Here is a 16,887-nt window from a genome sequence, read left to right as displayed (position 1 = left end):
CCCGAATATTATGACTGGTCGACCTCCTCCAATGTTTTTTTCCCCTTGTTTTATGCTATTCTTGACTTCCTGTCTTTTGCTGCACTCTAATATTTGATGATGATTTTCAAATGGCATTGGTCATTGTCCTACCCATCTTTGCTAGAATCTTTTTTCATTTTTCGTAAGCCTCTGACAATTTTTGCTCGAGGATATTCATGCCATTAAGACTTATTACGGCTTCCCTTTGATTTAATCGGCGATTTTTTAGTTGTTAACATTGAAAGTTACGGGAGATATATCACTGCCTGCGCTCAGTCCATTCCTAATGCTAGATTCTTCATAGCTAGGTCCTAATTTTTTAACTTCTACCAGGTTTCTTTAACGAATTATGGATCATTCGCCTGACATAGTTGAACACCCCAACTTCTCAATGGATTCTAAGCATTAAATTCCATTACATGCTACGTTTCGATTGCTTTCGTACTAAGTCACCCTGCTTTTCAAAATTCTTCCAGATATTCAATCCATCTCTTCACTTTGTATTAGTTATCAGTCATAAGTTTTCCATTTTCGTCACTTGCGTTATTACATCGTACGCTCATTATTAGAAGTGGTTCCTCTCAATCCTCGATGTAGCTTCTACTTTTCCATGTACATTATGTTTTTGTGCATCTTCGAATTTATTCCTCGTCCACGTTTCTCTGGCCTCTATAGATTTACGGCAAATATCGTTCCTTATTCGCATTTAGAATTCTTCAGTTTTCGTATTCTCGCAGTGTCTTCAACGTAATCCAATACTTTTTGCGAGATCCATTTTGATGATTATCGTTCTGCAGGGAATTTGATATCGAGTTTCCTTTAATTTTTAGATGATTTTACCGCTTTATGCTTCATTTTCTTTTATTATTTTAGGTGACATTACATCTCTATTAATTTTTTGCCGTCACTGCCGATCGGCCACTACGGTTAGTTTTTGCCGTACTTTTCTTGGTTATTAAATCTTTTTTTGCTTGAATTTAATCGACAAGGAATCTTTTCCTGTCTACTGGCATTTACCTTGAGTATCTTCTTCGGCTGTGTTTATTTAATGTAGTGTTCGCAATCACTACCTTGTGCTTTGTGTCAGTCTTCAATTTTGCTTAAATAATTACTGTGTCCCGGCAATTCTCCCGTCATGATCTTCGCAAACGATAGAGTTACTTTCACTGAGAATGATTACATTTTCTTCGCCTCTTACTTGCTTCATTATTTCTGTTCAGCTTAGTAAAACAACTTGTCCGTTTCCTCACACTTTTATTTAAACCGACCATGGTTTCGGCAACTCGCGCCATTATCAAGGTGCATAGCCTTGGGTGACAGCCTTTTTATAGAGACAGAGTTTTTCAGGAGGGGGGGTTGTTGGGGTGTATTCATTCCAAGGTTAATGATGACGTCAATGGGCGATGGGTGGGAGGTAGGGTAATGTTCAGGAGGGGTGAGTGGAATGGGTACATATGGTTGTTACATAATTTAAAATTAGCGGGGCAATTAACAATTTCAAACTGTTCTAAGAAATCCGGTTTCCGCCCCTTGTCATGTACTTGTAAAATGTTTGCATCAAAATTGCACCAGTGGTGTTCGTCATTCAAATGTCTTGCGGTTCCTGATGAGTCGTCATTATTTAAAAAAACATCGTCTATGTTCTCTCATTCTCGTTTTAAAACTCCTCCCGGTCTGGCCAATATATTTGGTTTCACAATCGTCACAAATCAGTTCATACACTCCACTTTTATTATCATTACAATATGTGTCTTTAGAGTTAAACAATAATTTACCTAGCGTCAATGGATTATAAAAAGCCACTTTCGTTTTATCATTTTAAATAATCTTGTCAAGTTTAAAAGAAATGTTCTGGATAAATGGTATCTTTCGCCAGTTAGATGGTTTGTCTCTATTCTCTGGTTTGCGGGCTATCATTTTGAGGGCTTTTTTCCGTCTAGAACATTCTAAGAGTCTGTTTATTACATATGTGTCTAATCCATTCCTTATCGCAATGGTTTTGATGGCGTTTAACTCCAAGTTGAAATTTTCTACGGACATTGAGATGTTTGTGAATCTATTGATTATTGCTTTGAACGAGCTTATTTTGTGGGAAGGATGGTGGTTTGAAGAGTTGGGAATTATGACGTCCGTAAAAGTGCTCTTACGGTAGATTGAGTAATCGTGATAGCCCTTTTCAATGGAAATGCTTGAATCTAGAAAGTTGATATTTTTGCCTCAATATTCTATGGTGAACTTAATTGATTTGTGAATAGAGTTTAGAAGGGACAAAAAAACATCCATCTGACGTGAGGTACCTGACCTCATACATAAATATCATCCACATAATGATACCAAAAACAAACATTCTTGAGCAAGGGATTTTTAGATTTGAATAGGTTTTGCTCTAGATTGGCCATGAAATTTTCCGCTAGAATTGGTGATAATGGTGACCCCATAGCCAGACCAGTCTGTTGTTTATAAAACTTCCCATTATATAAAAAATAGCTCTGATCGGTGTATGTATCTAAAATTATCTTAATTTCATTCACCAGTGATGTATTTAAACCAGAATCTTTTACTGAATTGGCCGCTGAGGGACATGCCTCTTTTGCCGGGACTGAAGTAAACAAATTACACACATGAAATGATAGAATCTTGGCGTTGTGTCGAATTTTCACAGTGGAAATTTTTCTTACAAGTTCTAACGAGTTTTTAAAACTATATTGTGACTTAAAAGCGGTCAAGTTTCTCAGAAGGCTATTTAATTTTACTGCTAACTTATGGCAGGGGGCAGTCTTGTGTGGCACAACGGGTCTGATGGGTACTTCAGGTTTATGAGTCTTGGGCAAACCGAAAAATCTAGGTGGTGATCGGTTCATGTTCACCAGCTTCCACTTTTCTTCAGCACTCAACACAATGTTGCTTCTCGACATAGGCGTTTTTGATAGTTCGCCGTTCCACACACTTTTATAGAAAAGTGTGTGGAAACAGACGAGTGCACTGCAGTGGTTTTACTAATTGTAGGCTGAATATCAAAGATTTCCACCGTATCACGCCGGACATTGTATCTTTTATTATTATTTCTGAGATATCGTGATAGACTTGCTCCTCTTCCGCATCTTCTAGCAATTTCGTGTAGGCTCACAAACCTTCGGCGCTGCAGTAGCTATAGGTCATGGTTCATATCTTGACCATTACGAACTTTTCACTAAACTGGAGGTAGCTTTTTAATCTGCTCTCTTTCTTAGCACTATGACTACTTCATAGTTACCATTTAGCGATCTTGTGTGAATTATTTTGTAGCTTCCATTCCATAAGTGTCCCACTTCAGGCCATTTTATTTCGCTGATTCTTAATGCGTCCAGGATCATTCTTCGAATTTCGACCTAAAGGTTTTCTGGCCTTATGCAACTTCTCTTGTTTCATTTTCCTATCTTTAAGAAAGTCTATCGCATTTGAACGATGTGCTCCCTTGTATAGTTTCCGCTCTGAAATTCGAATTGGGGATTATTTTTGATTAACTAAGGCATGTTTAATTAAAGATGATACTATCAAGTTTTTAATGAGTAAAGGTGTAGGTGACTTATTGAGATAATTGTGGTGGTTGTCCCTATTCTTCTGCATCGACGTTAAATATATGAAATTATGACGCCTGTAGAGAAAAATGTGTCCCTTTAATGATCACTTCAGCTTGCACCTTTAAATATATGAAAAAAGCTGCTGTTCTCTCCCCCTTGTGATAGAAGGAATATTTGTCGGCGTCCTCCTATCGCGAGTTATTTCACTTAAATATTGAATTGAAACGCAGCACAGAAATCACAAGATTCAACAAATATCAATAGTTAGCTGTATGCCTCGTATTCATGGGCATTTTTATTTAATTTTTTCCCTTGTTTTCCTGATCTATGTATTTGCGATACCCCTGTTATGCCTTAAGATGACAGTAATGCGTTTTAACTCCGTGATGGGAATTGTCAACCTGAACATATACTAAGGCCTTTTTTGTATCTATTTGAATGTTCTCTAGCGTATTCTTAAAATAACCTAAACAAAGTTATTCCTTAACTTCATCCACGGATACCTTTATTTTACTTGAATGGTAACATAAAGTTACTCCTAATTGAAAGGTAAAGGTAATATACCGATATGTATAAATAAAATAAATATACCGATTGGTTTTTGCAGTTGTAAGGCTATTGGGTTGGGCCAAAGATATACCATTGAGGGAGGAAGTTTAACAGCTCCATCACTAATTTTATTTATTTTTTTACACATTGCTGCAAGTAGACTATTGACTATTGCAATCATCCGCACGTGAATAACAAATGTATCTATCTAATGCAAAGTTTGGAAACAGAAAAGACACCCATGGTAAAAAATTCTAATCATATACCACTAAGAATTTAAAATTGTCCCAATAAACCAATTTCAAACAATCAATTAATTCTAACATAATACAACTAACAAATGAACATTTACCCAACCAACCCGATTTCACACTCTCTCTTTTAAACCACTATGCAATTTACCTATGCCTATGTAAGTGATGAGCACTTCTCCCTAAAAATTTTCGCATTTGCAGGGAAGATCTTAAAAATGACTTCAGGTAGGTCGTTCCGCTCCTTCATTCCTCCATGTAGGAAGGATTTTTTCAAAATGTCTGTTTTTTTACCTTAATTTTGAATTTATGATCTTTTCTTCCTATGTAGCAGGGTGAGTCCAGCTTCAGACCTATTTCCTTCCGACCCCGCTCATTTGTAAAGGCTTTGTACACCCCGCATAGCCTATTTATGGTTCTTCTCACTGTTAGGGGTTTCCATCCTAAGCTCCCTAGCACAGCTGATACACTTTCCCTCCTTCTATATTTCCCTAGAGTATACCTGGCGGCCTTTCGCTGAACTTTTTCAATCTTTGAAGATTCATTTTTACAGTAAGGATCCCACACCGAAGTTGCATATTCAAGTACAGGTAGAACCATGGTCATGTAGGCTATTTCTTTGGTTTCCTTTTTGCTCTCTTTTATATTTCGCATGACCCAATGCAGAGTTTTGAATGAGTTCCCTACTTCCTGATCAATATGCGTTCCCCAATCAAGATTAGATGTGAAATTAACCCCCAAGTATTTTAAGTCGCTAACTTTGGAAATATTTTCCCCGAGCAAGCTGTATGACCGTTTTCCTTGTTCTCCTTCTCGTGAATGTAATTTTCTTGCATTTTCCCGTATTCACATCCATTTTGCTGGAGATTATCCATTAAGTTAATTTATTTAAGTCATTTTGAAGGATTCACTGCTTTTGATCCTTTGGTAGATTATGCAATCATCCGCAAAAAGGCGTGTTTTGGAGTCAACTCCCTCATGGATGGCATTATTGTATATTAAAAATAATATCGGACCTAATACGCTTTCTTGCGAGACCACTAATATCAACTGATTAACTTATAAAACATCCTTACATACGAGTAGTAGTAGTTCACCCTCTTGGGATTTCAGCCTTGAAAAATTCACCCTGCTTTCAGTGTACTTGAGGCCTTTATCACCATGTAAAAATTCAATGAATTCAATGTTAGAACATCTGCTCTCTAGTAGGCCAGGAAACTGACTGACTCGGCCTCACGGGAGACTACACACACAACCACATCAAAACAGTGCTGTCAACATGTCAAAGTTGGTTCTTGGTTACCTACGCACAACATATTTACAATGCAACATCTCCTCCTAATCAGAATCCACTTCTAACCCAAAAAGAAACAATTGTCATATGATAACATTTTGAGCTAAACTCAGCCTTTTTCGAAATTTTTATGTTTTAAATGTTATCATAGATTTCGTTAAAATATCAGCTTTCATTTCTTCAGATGGAGAGAACCGATGTTCAAGTTTATATTCTACAGCCTCTCGTACAAAGTGATAACGTGCATAAAAATGTTTATTTCTAGTATTTACATTGCAAATTTCTAAGCAGACTGGTTGTCGTTGAAGATAATGGGCATAAATACTTCAGTCAATTTTCTCAAAATATTTTGAGATAATTTTATATCAACTTCACAGACGTCTCCTGCTCTAAAAAAATTACTATGAAATTACATTATTTCAGCGATAAGCTTATTGATTATTCTATAATTGGACATGTAATCGTTTTTTCCTAAATCAATAGTGAAAATAATCATTTTTGTCCAGCATTTTCGATTTCAGCCCACTGTGCGGGGTCTTTGAATGTGTATGTTTACTTTCGCATGATTATTCTTTTAGTGTTCCTTTTTGGATCTCAAAAGTTGGATTTTTTATGGTAATTTGTGACGCTTAATATATTTAATGATATTGAATGAATCCGTTCATTGATCTTGTTCGTTACTATTACCGGTTCATTGGCTAAAGCGCATCGTTTTTATGCTTTCATTCAATAAGGTTGAAGTTAATTGCCCAAAACTCATCGTCATATAGCATCACCTTTAGGGGTGTTTCACTATCAATTGTACATCATCTCACTCGTTCACTTAATGAACTAAAATTTAGCCCTAAACGTCAGCCATAAATCTCTTTATTTTGTAAACGTGGATCCTGATTCGGAATCCAGAAAGCTGGAATCACAAGATCAATTTTTTTCCATCCCTTGGAATGATAGGTCAAGCGATATATTTTCAGGAACGATAACAGTGATAGCTCGACCCATCGTTTCCTTAGTTAGACGATGATCCACACAGTCCCATTTTCCAATTGCTGATAGCCAGAGTGCGTTCTGATTGGTTGAAAATTGAGCCGAAGATTCCTTTATTTTTGTCCACTCTCGTTATCAAATAGCCTGCTCGCCTTCGTGAAAACAAATACTGAGCGAAGGTTCGCTGTTGTCTTGTTTCCCCACTCAACACCGGTGCGACACTGGAAGTATCGTAGAAACAGTTTCTTTGGCAAAACAAAACAGCGCATACGACAAAGAGTATCCCAACTATACTCACATGAGTGTCTAGAGAAGTTAACTTCCGGATGAATAGACGCGTCTTTTTGCGTTTCATCAATTAAATAAAATGATTATAAATAAACAATTAGTATAAATTAAAATTGTTACATTGTAAATCCACTATTTTTTTTTAGTAACATATGGTTTTACTGTTAATGAATCATGCCAAATCTTCAACACTGGTCAACAATCCTAGCATTGGTTTGATGCAATTTTCCGCTTAATTATCCTGTCGGCTAATCATTTCGCACCTACGTAAGTCTTCTGTTTCACATACTTATTTACTTTCTTCTCCTGTTCTTCTTTCTATTTCCTCCTCCGCATATTTTACACGATTTAATTCTTTTCCAATCTTTATATCCACTTGTCCCTCGCAGATTGTCATCATCAGGTCTCAAGATGTTGTGGAGTTGGAACTTCATTTTACATTGATTATCACTGAATCATCATCATCATGAATATCATGAATCATTACATGATTCCACCATTTAATTCATAGTACGAAGTGTAACGTCATTTTTGGAACAGAAAGTTGGCTAACAGATGATGATTCAGACAATGAGATCTTCCCAAAATCGTTCACTGTTTATCGGAAAGATAGAATTAATCGAGTTGGGGGCGGAGTTTTTATAGCTGTAAAGAATTCAATCGTCAGCCAAGCGATAACCGTAACTGAGACCAGCGTTGAATCTGTGTGGTGTTTAATTAAATGTCCAAAATTCAAAACTATTTTATTATGTTCGTATTACAGACCACCTAACTCAGATATAACGTCAATGTTGGATTTTCAAAATCAAATAAACAGCGTAGCATCCAAGTATCCTGAAAGAAACTTGATTGTGGGTGGAGATTTCAACGTACCTTCTATAGATTGGGAGACTTATAGCTTCATTCCTGGTGGGAGGGATAAAGTGATCTGCGAGGCTTTATTACACACTTTCACATCTAATTCATTGTTTCAAATAGCATCCGCACCGAACAGAGGAGAAAATATTCTTGATTTATTAGCGACAAATATACCACATCAGGTAATAAACGTTGGCACTGTCGAAGGAATAAGTGACCATAGGGTAGTAACTGCAAAGTTTTCTCTAAATACCGCTGTAAACTTTAAAAAAGAGCGTAAAGTTTTCATTTTTAAAAGAGCTAATTTTGATGGGTTTAAGAGTCATATGAAAAATGCTTTCCCCGAGTTTCAAGAATCAGTATTAAAGTTAAATGTAGAGAATACTTGGAAAGCTTTTCTTTCGCTCGTAACTTCGGGAATAAATAGCTACATCCCTAGTAAAATAGTAAAAGAAGGCAGCGAACCGAGATGGTACGACGCGGAAGTGAGAAAATCATTGAGGCGACAGAGAGCGTGTCATGCTAAAATGAAAAAAGTCAGCACGGATTTATCCGCTAATGAACGCGAGCTAATAATTAAAAAATATAGGATGACTAAAGCCGCCACGAAGGAAGCGTTCAGGAATGCGTTCACGAATTTTAAAAGAAAAACACTAGTAGAGCAGTTACAGGATAACCCAAAAGCATTTTGGTCATATGTTAGGGAAGTTCAAGGTAAACGATCTACCGTATGTTCGCTGAGAAACGACAATGGAGATGTGTTGACAAGCAGTTACGATAAAGCCAATTTATTAAATTCCTACTTTAAGAGCGTGTTCACGGAGCCTTCCGAAAACTCACCCGAGACCGATGACAATCCCTGTATTCATAAGATGCCAGCTATTGACATTAGTACGCTCGGAATAGAAAATATATTGAAATCGCTTAGTCCAAATAAATCACCTGGTCCAGACGAAATCCCTTCTCGCGTATATAAAGAACTAGCCTCAGAACTTGCCCCCTACTTGCAGTTAATATTCAGTAAATCCATCAAGCAACACGAAGTACCTAACGACTGGAAAATCGCTAATGTAACGCCTATATTTAAAAGTGGAGACAAGGAACAGCCATCTAATTACAGGCCGATATCTTTAACGTCCATCTCTTGCAAAGTCCTTGAACACATCGTAGTCAGCTCGGTAATGAAACACCTAGACGCGCAAAACTTATTAATGGGAAATCAACATGGATTCAGGAAAAGCAGATCGTGCGAAACTCAGTTAGCGCTTTTCGCCCACGATATTTTAGTCTCCGGGGAAGACAACATTCCAGTAGACGCGATTTTTCTTGATTTCAAAAAGGCATTTGATAAAGTACCCCACGGAAAGTTAATAATAAAACTGAAATATTATGGTCTAGACGAAGATGTCATTTCCTGGATTAGAGAATTTTTGAGCGACCGCGTCCAAAGAGTAGTATTAGACGGTGCAGTCTCCAATGAGGTTAGAGTCACTTCTGGCGTTCCTCAGGGTAGTGTCATTGGCCCACTCCTATTCCTACTTTATATAAACGACATTGGCGAAGTAGTGCAGAGTAAGTTACGATTATTTGCAGACGACGCTGTAGTTTACAGAGAAATTCGTTCCAGCAAAGATATAGATGAACTAACGAATGACCTTGCTGCTATCCAAGCTTGGTGCGATGCTTGGCAGTTAGAATTCAATTTGGAAAAATGCGTCGTAGTGAATTTCTGGAAGAAGAATAACTCCCTACAGCGTAACTATGTCATTCGGGGCACGCAGTTAAAGGCAGTTGAATCTGTGAAATATCTAGGGGTTAGACTCAATAATGACCTATCGTGGAATAAACACATTCGAGAAATAACCGGTCAAGCTAATCGTAAAATGGGTTTTGTTAAAAGAATATTAGGAAAGTGCGACGACAAAGTGAGAGAAATTAGCTACTTTTCCCTCGTTAGACCACATTTGGAATACGCTGCCAGTGTTTGGGACCCTCATGAAAAAGGCTTAATAACAGAGTTAGAACGCGTGCAAAGAAGAGCTGCCAGGTATGTGAAAGGTCGTTACGATAGTCTTGTTAGTGTAACTGACCTCTTACATAAACTCGGATGGGAATCTCTGTCGGACCGTAGATTGAAAAATAGACTAAACCTTTTAGATAAATTCAAGAGCAGTGTCTTTTCTGACGAAGTTAACCATATCTTGCGGACGCCAACGTACTACGGAAGATCAGATCATATAAATAAAATAAGAGAGATAGATTGCAGAACAGACAGATTCCGAATGTCATTTTTTCCACGATCAATAAGAGATTATAACGGCAGCAATAGAACGCGTAAATAGATTGCATGACTTGTAGTGTAGCCTACTAACCTATGTAAAACTTACTGCATGTTTCTGAATTTCTATTCTATATTCTATTTCTAACAGCATATAGTAGTATAGTTTGTTATTATACGGGACGTTTCTTGGACGGTGTGGTGTGCATGTGGGAGTCCAAATGCATGCTGCATGCTGGTGATTGATCACCCCCTGCCAAACACCCTAGAGGTGGCTCGCAGGGTAATTTGTAGATGTAGATGTGACTTGTAAGGTTATTCCGTCTTCTTATTAAGGTTTCATTCCCATCTCTCCTGCTCTGCTTATGACTTCCGCATTTCTTACTCGGTCGATCCATTAGATCCTCATCATTCTTCTGGAGCTTCACATACACAGAAAATGTCTACCTTTGATTTCTCTGCTGTTATCATTCTCCATGCCCCTCTTCCGTTGGGAATCAGTGTGTTGACATTTCCCCAATTGAACTTCAGGGCAATATCTTATATTTTTTCAATTCCAAGGATTCCTACCTTTTTAATGGGCTAAGAAATTCCAAATGGACAATTTTCGTGATATAAAGCAGTCGATTCACTTTTCTTTGCAATTGATAATGGAATATTTTTCTTCTGGATTGATTTTAAACGTAAATGGAGTGGTAGTTGTTGAGATTTACGAGTATTAACTGTCGGCTACTTCATGACACGCGGCGAGAGAAGAGATCTGGAACAATGTCTTCCTACTTTTCTATATTGCATGTTAATTCCGATTCTCTTAATCTCTAAATGCTCCTAAATTAAGGACAGGGCATGAAATTTCACATCTTCCAACTGGTGATATTTTCCTTACTCGGGCGGGCATTCATTTCAGAATTGAAACAGGCTAAATTTTTTCATGCATTCTTCTTCTTCACGGCTTAGCACGACGAATTTTGCTTTCCAAGCTGGTTTGTGCTTTAGGCCGTTTAATTAATTGCCTCGACGAGAACAGGATTTGGAGCCCATTTGACTTATTTATTCCGAATGAGATGTCCTGCATTTATGAGATGACCCTCGAAGTATCGCAGGAATGAATCTGTTTGAGGAGAAAGTCATCCGTGAGTCTTGATGCAGTCCTTCCATAAGCACGCCTTCGTTTTTTTAGCCGTACACGGTTGAGATTTTGATAGTCATAGATAATTTTGTTATTATTGCACGTCATAATGAGGCCTTTACGCGTATGTTTATGAAGACGAATATTCACATAGGTCCCACAAAAGGTGAAAAAAATGAATATTCTGTATTAAATGAGTGGAACCAGCTTTGGTTTCAATTGTGAAGTATACCTAATTTATGGTTGGTATAGAATCTTCACACTTTATCTTGGGATCTAGATTTATAATAGTTCTCTCTGAGTCGTTTGGAATCTCATTTGTCGAATACATTTCGCCAATGATTTTGTAAAGCTGGTTCAACGGCTTTTATCCTGTATTTTTTATAAGAGTTATCAACTATTTTTAACGTCAGTTATTTCGAAAGGTAAATTCAGTTTGCAGCCTTGTTATTGATTTCGCGCGTTTGAGGGTGAGAGAGAAGTTCGACGTATTTCAATGTGTAGCGTATATATCACTTTTATAAAGCTGCTATTATGCTATTATATCCTTATGTTTTTAAATTATGCATGCAAAAATGGGCTATAAAGCCTAAGGCGTTGATTGCATTTACATAGTGTGACTAAATCAGTGAAATGATGTATAATTTTAAGATGTAATGGTTATCCAAGTACATTTCCTCGATTGATATTAACTTTGTATTGGAACTTAAAATTCTCCTATTGGCGGATTGTTATTTTTTAACATTTTATTCCCATTATATCAGCAATTCTCGAGTGTAATGGGATTTTTATTACTAATTTTGGATGCGTAATTTTGACAACTTCATTTTGTGTTCCATACTCAACGAATTTTTATGCCATAATGTGTTCTTCGAAGGAAATTTTCACAAAAGCACAGCGGAGAATCTGCTTCTACACGAGTATCAAAGCAGCTATGAATGTTAACCAAGCCCTTCGAACGTGGTAATAATTTTACGATCAATTAAGCGTAACTATTTTTTCGATACTTATTCTAATAGTTAGCAATTATTTAGCTTGGTTATTGTTAATTAGACTGGTCAGAGAAGAGAAGATGAATGTATGGGAATCTTAAAAGAACATGATATTTTAATAAAGTTTATATTTTTCGTATGACCTCTACTTCGCTCATGTGCACTGAGTATTTACTCAAACTTTACGATCCGCCAAAGCGAATGAAACCGCATCCATTAATTAAATAAAATATTGGGCTAATGTCAATTAATATATAAAATACTATATTTATTTGACATATTCTGGTCATTGCTCTATATTAAAAGGATAAATATAATTTATTACATTACGTAAATTTTGATTTTATAATATTCTGCGCAATAGGTTAGCAAAGTTTTCATGTATATCGGTCCTGCTCTCATGGGTAATGTCGGACATACAAACTAACTTGAATTCTCTTTTCTCTTCTTTACAGAATGAAGGGATACAGAAAAAGTGTCTCCGAAGCAACGAAAGGTTAAATCACCGAATGAGGAAATTCAAATCGTCGGCCGAAATGAATAAAATTAAGGAAGAAATCTATAGCTTCGTGAGGGGGGGAGTGATAGGCTCATCATCGCGAGGAGTTTACGGCTGAGAAGTGATGTTATTGCGTAATGCCCTGGGTTTAAATACATACGTCTTTCACACAAACATTCACATTTACACACAAATAACACATGGTATGGATCAAGGTACTAATGTAAATGAGATCTCAATCGGTGGTGACATCAATCGAATGAACAAAATGCAAAGAGTCGAAATAGACTCGGAGGGTTAAAAATAAATACATGGTTAAATGGTTACAACTAATGAGAGGTTATAATAACTGATACCAGATCACGTGAATAAAAAATAAAGGTCATTGGCCAAGAACAAGGTAAAGAAAACGATGAAAATAGCGCTAAAGGTATGGTACCCAAATGAATACTAAAATGAAAGGCCTTAGAAACCTTTAGAATGGTTTATTTAGATTATGAGCTCAAACGTAGGTAGGGGCGTGCGTGCGTGTGTGTGTGATATGGCCATTTTTGGTGTTTTTCCTCTTCTTTTTTGGTTGTGTTTTCGTGAATGTCATGTATATTTTTGCATGCACATACTAATCCTACCTCTTCACAGAATCAAGTCATCGCTGGATTTGAATAAAAGAAGTCAGAAGACATCGGTCGAAGAGGACCAAGACAAGAAGATAATGCATGCTTTAGCTTTGATTTGGGCTTTAGGGCCGAATAATTTGCGTAACGTAAGGCTAGACGACTATACGCGTGCGTTAATTTCAGCCTTTTGAACCAAGGTTAAGTATACACGATAATCCATTGCAGCGTACAGAAATGGGACTTTCACTTGTTTTGAGTGCAATGATACCCCCTGCGTGCTGTCGTGGAGTGTATACGAGGCTTTGGGGATTTTTAGTGCAAGGTTTTTTTTTATTTTTGCATGTGCCTACTATTCGTACCTCTCCCCAGTCATCCCCGGAGACGAAGAGCAGAGGACAACGGTCGAAGAGGACGCACGGCCTGCTTCTTCGACTCTTGATGAACATAAGTTCATGGCGCCATCACGTCACAGTAAGATTAAATCCCACTTTCATATATATTCATGTGCATCAAGACCTCAGTTTAAAATTTAAATGCTCATTAATTTTATAAAATCAATTAAGTAATCGAGGAATTTTATAGTGAAAATCAATTGACTTCGAGCTAACACTTTTTCATTTTTGTCACATTTTACACTTCCGGTTAACGTTTATGAGAAGATTTTAGAAAAATATTTTTACTACAAATCCATTTCAATAAACAGTGAGTGTAGTTAATTAATGTGTTACTACATAATCTTTGCCCTTTTTAATACTATCGTAAATTCTCTGGTTAATTGCTACACTTATTATTTCAGTAACTGCCTCATTAATTTCATTTTGAAGAGCTCTTTGTTCAGTCTTTTCGCATTTGCAATGATAACGTTATGTTAATATACGAATTTTTTTATTCATAGCTGTTACTCCTTCCCGATTTTGAGTTCACAATTTGGGAGAAACAGAATTGCTGTGGGATTGCTATGAAGACTTCAAAACGGATTGGACTAGTCACGGAGGAGGTAGGAATGGATTTAATTTATTTTATTTTCAACTTAAGCACATATTTTTACCCTTCGCATGAAAATGAAAAATATTATCCTGTTTATAAATAAATAAAACGTAAGCCACTTTTAGGAAACACATAATTTTGAGTTGGTATAAATAATTGCGCTTTGCTGCCTTGCTTCTTTGCGTATTGCCGTCCCATTTTGATATAAAAATTTACGAGCCATTAATAGTAAGCTATTCTTCTTTGTATAATCACCTAGCATTAAAAAGTTCACCTCATGAGGCAGTACACTCAATCATATTCTTTGATGTGATTGTATTTTTTCGAAAATGGACCATAACCTTTTTCTTCGTTGTTTCCGAATAGGTTCATTGTATTTATTGCAATCCTTCATTTAAGTTTTTCGATGCTATTTGTTTCTTATTTCCCTTTAGACTTCTCAATTAAATTTACGTTCTTAGTTCCTTCGTATTATGTAATATTTAAACATGCTACAATTTTCTGTCTAGTTTATTGTAATTTTTATTTTTTCGTGTGGAATTACTGTGAAAATATTTGACAATCATATACATAAGCATCAAATTCATGCATAAATTCAATTATTCAGTACTAAACTACTACTATACAGTCTATTTTGTATTCCAATCCAGTAATACATTTCATTAAAACGTACGATTATTACTGTGCTTCTTTTTGATGAAATCGATGAAATAAATAACCATAAAATATATCATTTTGCATGCATTGGAAAATGAGTTATTTGAAGTGCCTCATCCAGTGCTGACTAAACCCGTCTCTCTTTAGTCATCCTTGTTTCATTTTTATTTTTTTATACAGAGGGGAAAACCTCTATACGGTAATTAGTTGTATACCTCTATACGGTAAGCACAAGTGATGCTTCTTATTGCAACAGGTGACTGCATAATGCTGTGTTACCCTGGAGAAGAGGTGCACCGAAGGGTCTCCCAAGAGCCGAAGATTAAAGAAACTGAAGAAGATCTACTGAAGAACTTGGACTCGTGTTTTTTTCATTAGTGGACTGTGGAGTATTTTAGTGCGCTTTTTTATTGCTGAGCGCTTAATTGTAATTTATTTATTGTAATGTGTTTTTTACAGCATTGGGGGAATATAGGCAGGAGAGATCCTTAGGTCGTCAATATGCGTAGCTTATCTACTCTATCCACATTAGATAGTAGTGACTTCGTACTTAGGTGGCTTCACGAGTATCAGGAACTTAGGTCCGTTTAGTTTTCGACCTCAGGGGATCGCTGCGATGATGGGTACCCACTTTAGATTATCATGGGGATGTATCGTAGGTGAGTGAATGTTGTTTGGTGTGAGTGAGTGAGTGATTTTGTATGGTTGTGGTAGTAGTAGTACTAGTACTGATGGTAGTAATACTAACACTAACTTTCCCTTCCTTTCACTAAAAATTCCTACCCACCCTCCCTCCCCCTCAAATCCAAACTGCTCCCACTACGTGGGGAGGGGAATAAACAGAGGAAAGTCTGTACAATTCAATTATTGATGTCAATGAATTATAAATATTAACTCCTGATTGAATTGTGGTAGAAGACTTTACTCTGGCTAAAGCAGTATGGTATCTAGTACTTAATAATGTTCTTTGTGTTTAGGAGGTGAAGAGTGACCGACTTTTATCCAATTTTTTGCTCGTGTAATTTTGTTCTATTTGTATGATTATCATTTTGTATTATTTTAGTGCATTTGTTTTAAATATATTTTGACTGATTTAATTATCAAATACGTTTATTAGTTATTGCTGTCTCTATGTATAGCACATATTTTTATGATTTTTTTAATATTCTCATTGCTATCATCTGTTGCATAAATATTGCTGTTTTTTTAAGAATTTAACTAACTGGAAATGTATTTACTGCCTTATCAATTGATTTTATTTCATTGGCGGTTCCAGTGATATATTTTTTTCACTGCTCCAAAAAAATTATTCATTGGTATGTTTTGAAAATGGTATGATATATTATGTTTATTTTTATTTAATTTATTTGCTTTTAAATTTTTTTTAAGTGATTCATATTTATGCATATCATATGCATATTTTTTCTTAAAATACGTTCATTTATAATGTTAGTTGATTTTGTATTATTCATGTATTCTACATAAGTGTAGTGTCTGTGTGTGCCTCATTATAGCAATAATTATTTTATTACTTTTGCAAATCCTATTTTTTGTTAGTATATGCAGAATCAGCTTTATTCGTTAAAGATTTGATGTATTGCGCTTTTTCAATTTATTTTTTGCTAATGGATTGTTTTCTTCTCTTTCCAACAGTTTTAATTGGCCAGCTGAATTATATGGACGAAACAAATCGTTAAAAATTATCCTTAAAAATTAGTTTGAGATATGTTTGTTAATTCAGGCTTAAAAATTTCTACAAAATATTTAAATCAATTTTTGCACAAGTTTTTATCTACACTTTAAAACGATAGGCAACGAGTATGGATAAAAGCGACGTACTTGTGACTATATCTATATGCCATGCAAAAACAAATTAGACATAGTTAACGCATAACAACCAAAAGTCTTTATCTTGCCCCAAAA

General features: G+C 36.0%; 1 protein-coding gene across 1 annotated transcript; it reads left to right on the top strand.

Annotated features, from left to right (window-relative positions):
* Positions 1-13,429: 13,429 nt before the first annotated feature.
* Positions 13,430-15,735, top strand: LOC124173998. The gene is made up of 3 exons (XM_046553152.1): positions 13,430-13,791; positions 14,216-14,317; positions 15,221-15,735. The coding sequence occupies exons 1-3, from the start codon at positions 13,555-13,557 to the stop codon at positions 15,230-15,232; spliced, it is 351 nt and encodes a 116-aa protein (XP_046409108.1). The 5' UTR covers positions 13,430-13,554; the 3' UTR covers positions 15,233-15,735.
* The last annotated feature ends 1,152 nt before the right edge of the window (positions 15,736-16,887 follow it).

Source organism: Ischnura elegans, chromosome 2, assembly GCF_921293095.1.
Source record: "Ischnura elegans chromosome 2, ioIscEleg1.1, whole genome shotgun sequence".
Classification (NCBI taxonomy): Eukaryota; Metazoa; Arthropoda; class Insecta; order Odonata; family Coenagrionidae; genus Ischnura; species Ischnura elegans.
This window is presented reverse-complemented; position numbering and strand designations above follow the sequence as displayed.

Excerpts from the sequence above, each read along its gene's own strand:
- LOC124173998 (XM_046553152.1), top strand. The coding sequence starts at position 13,555 with ATGGGACTTTCACTTGTTTTGAGTGCAATGATACCCCCTGCGTGCTGT. Across the intron at positions 13,792-14,215 it reads CATGGCGCCATCACGTCACA|CTGTTACTCCTTCCCGATTT; the intron begins GTAAGATTAAAT and ends TTTTATTCATAG.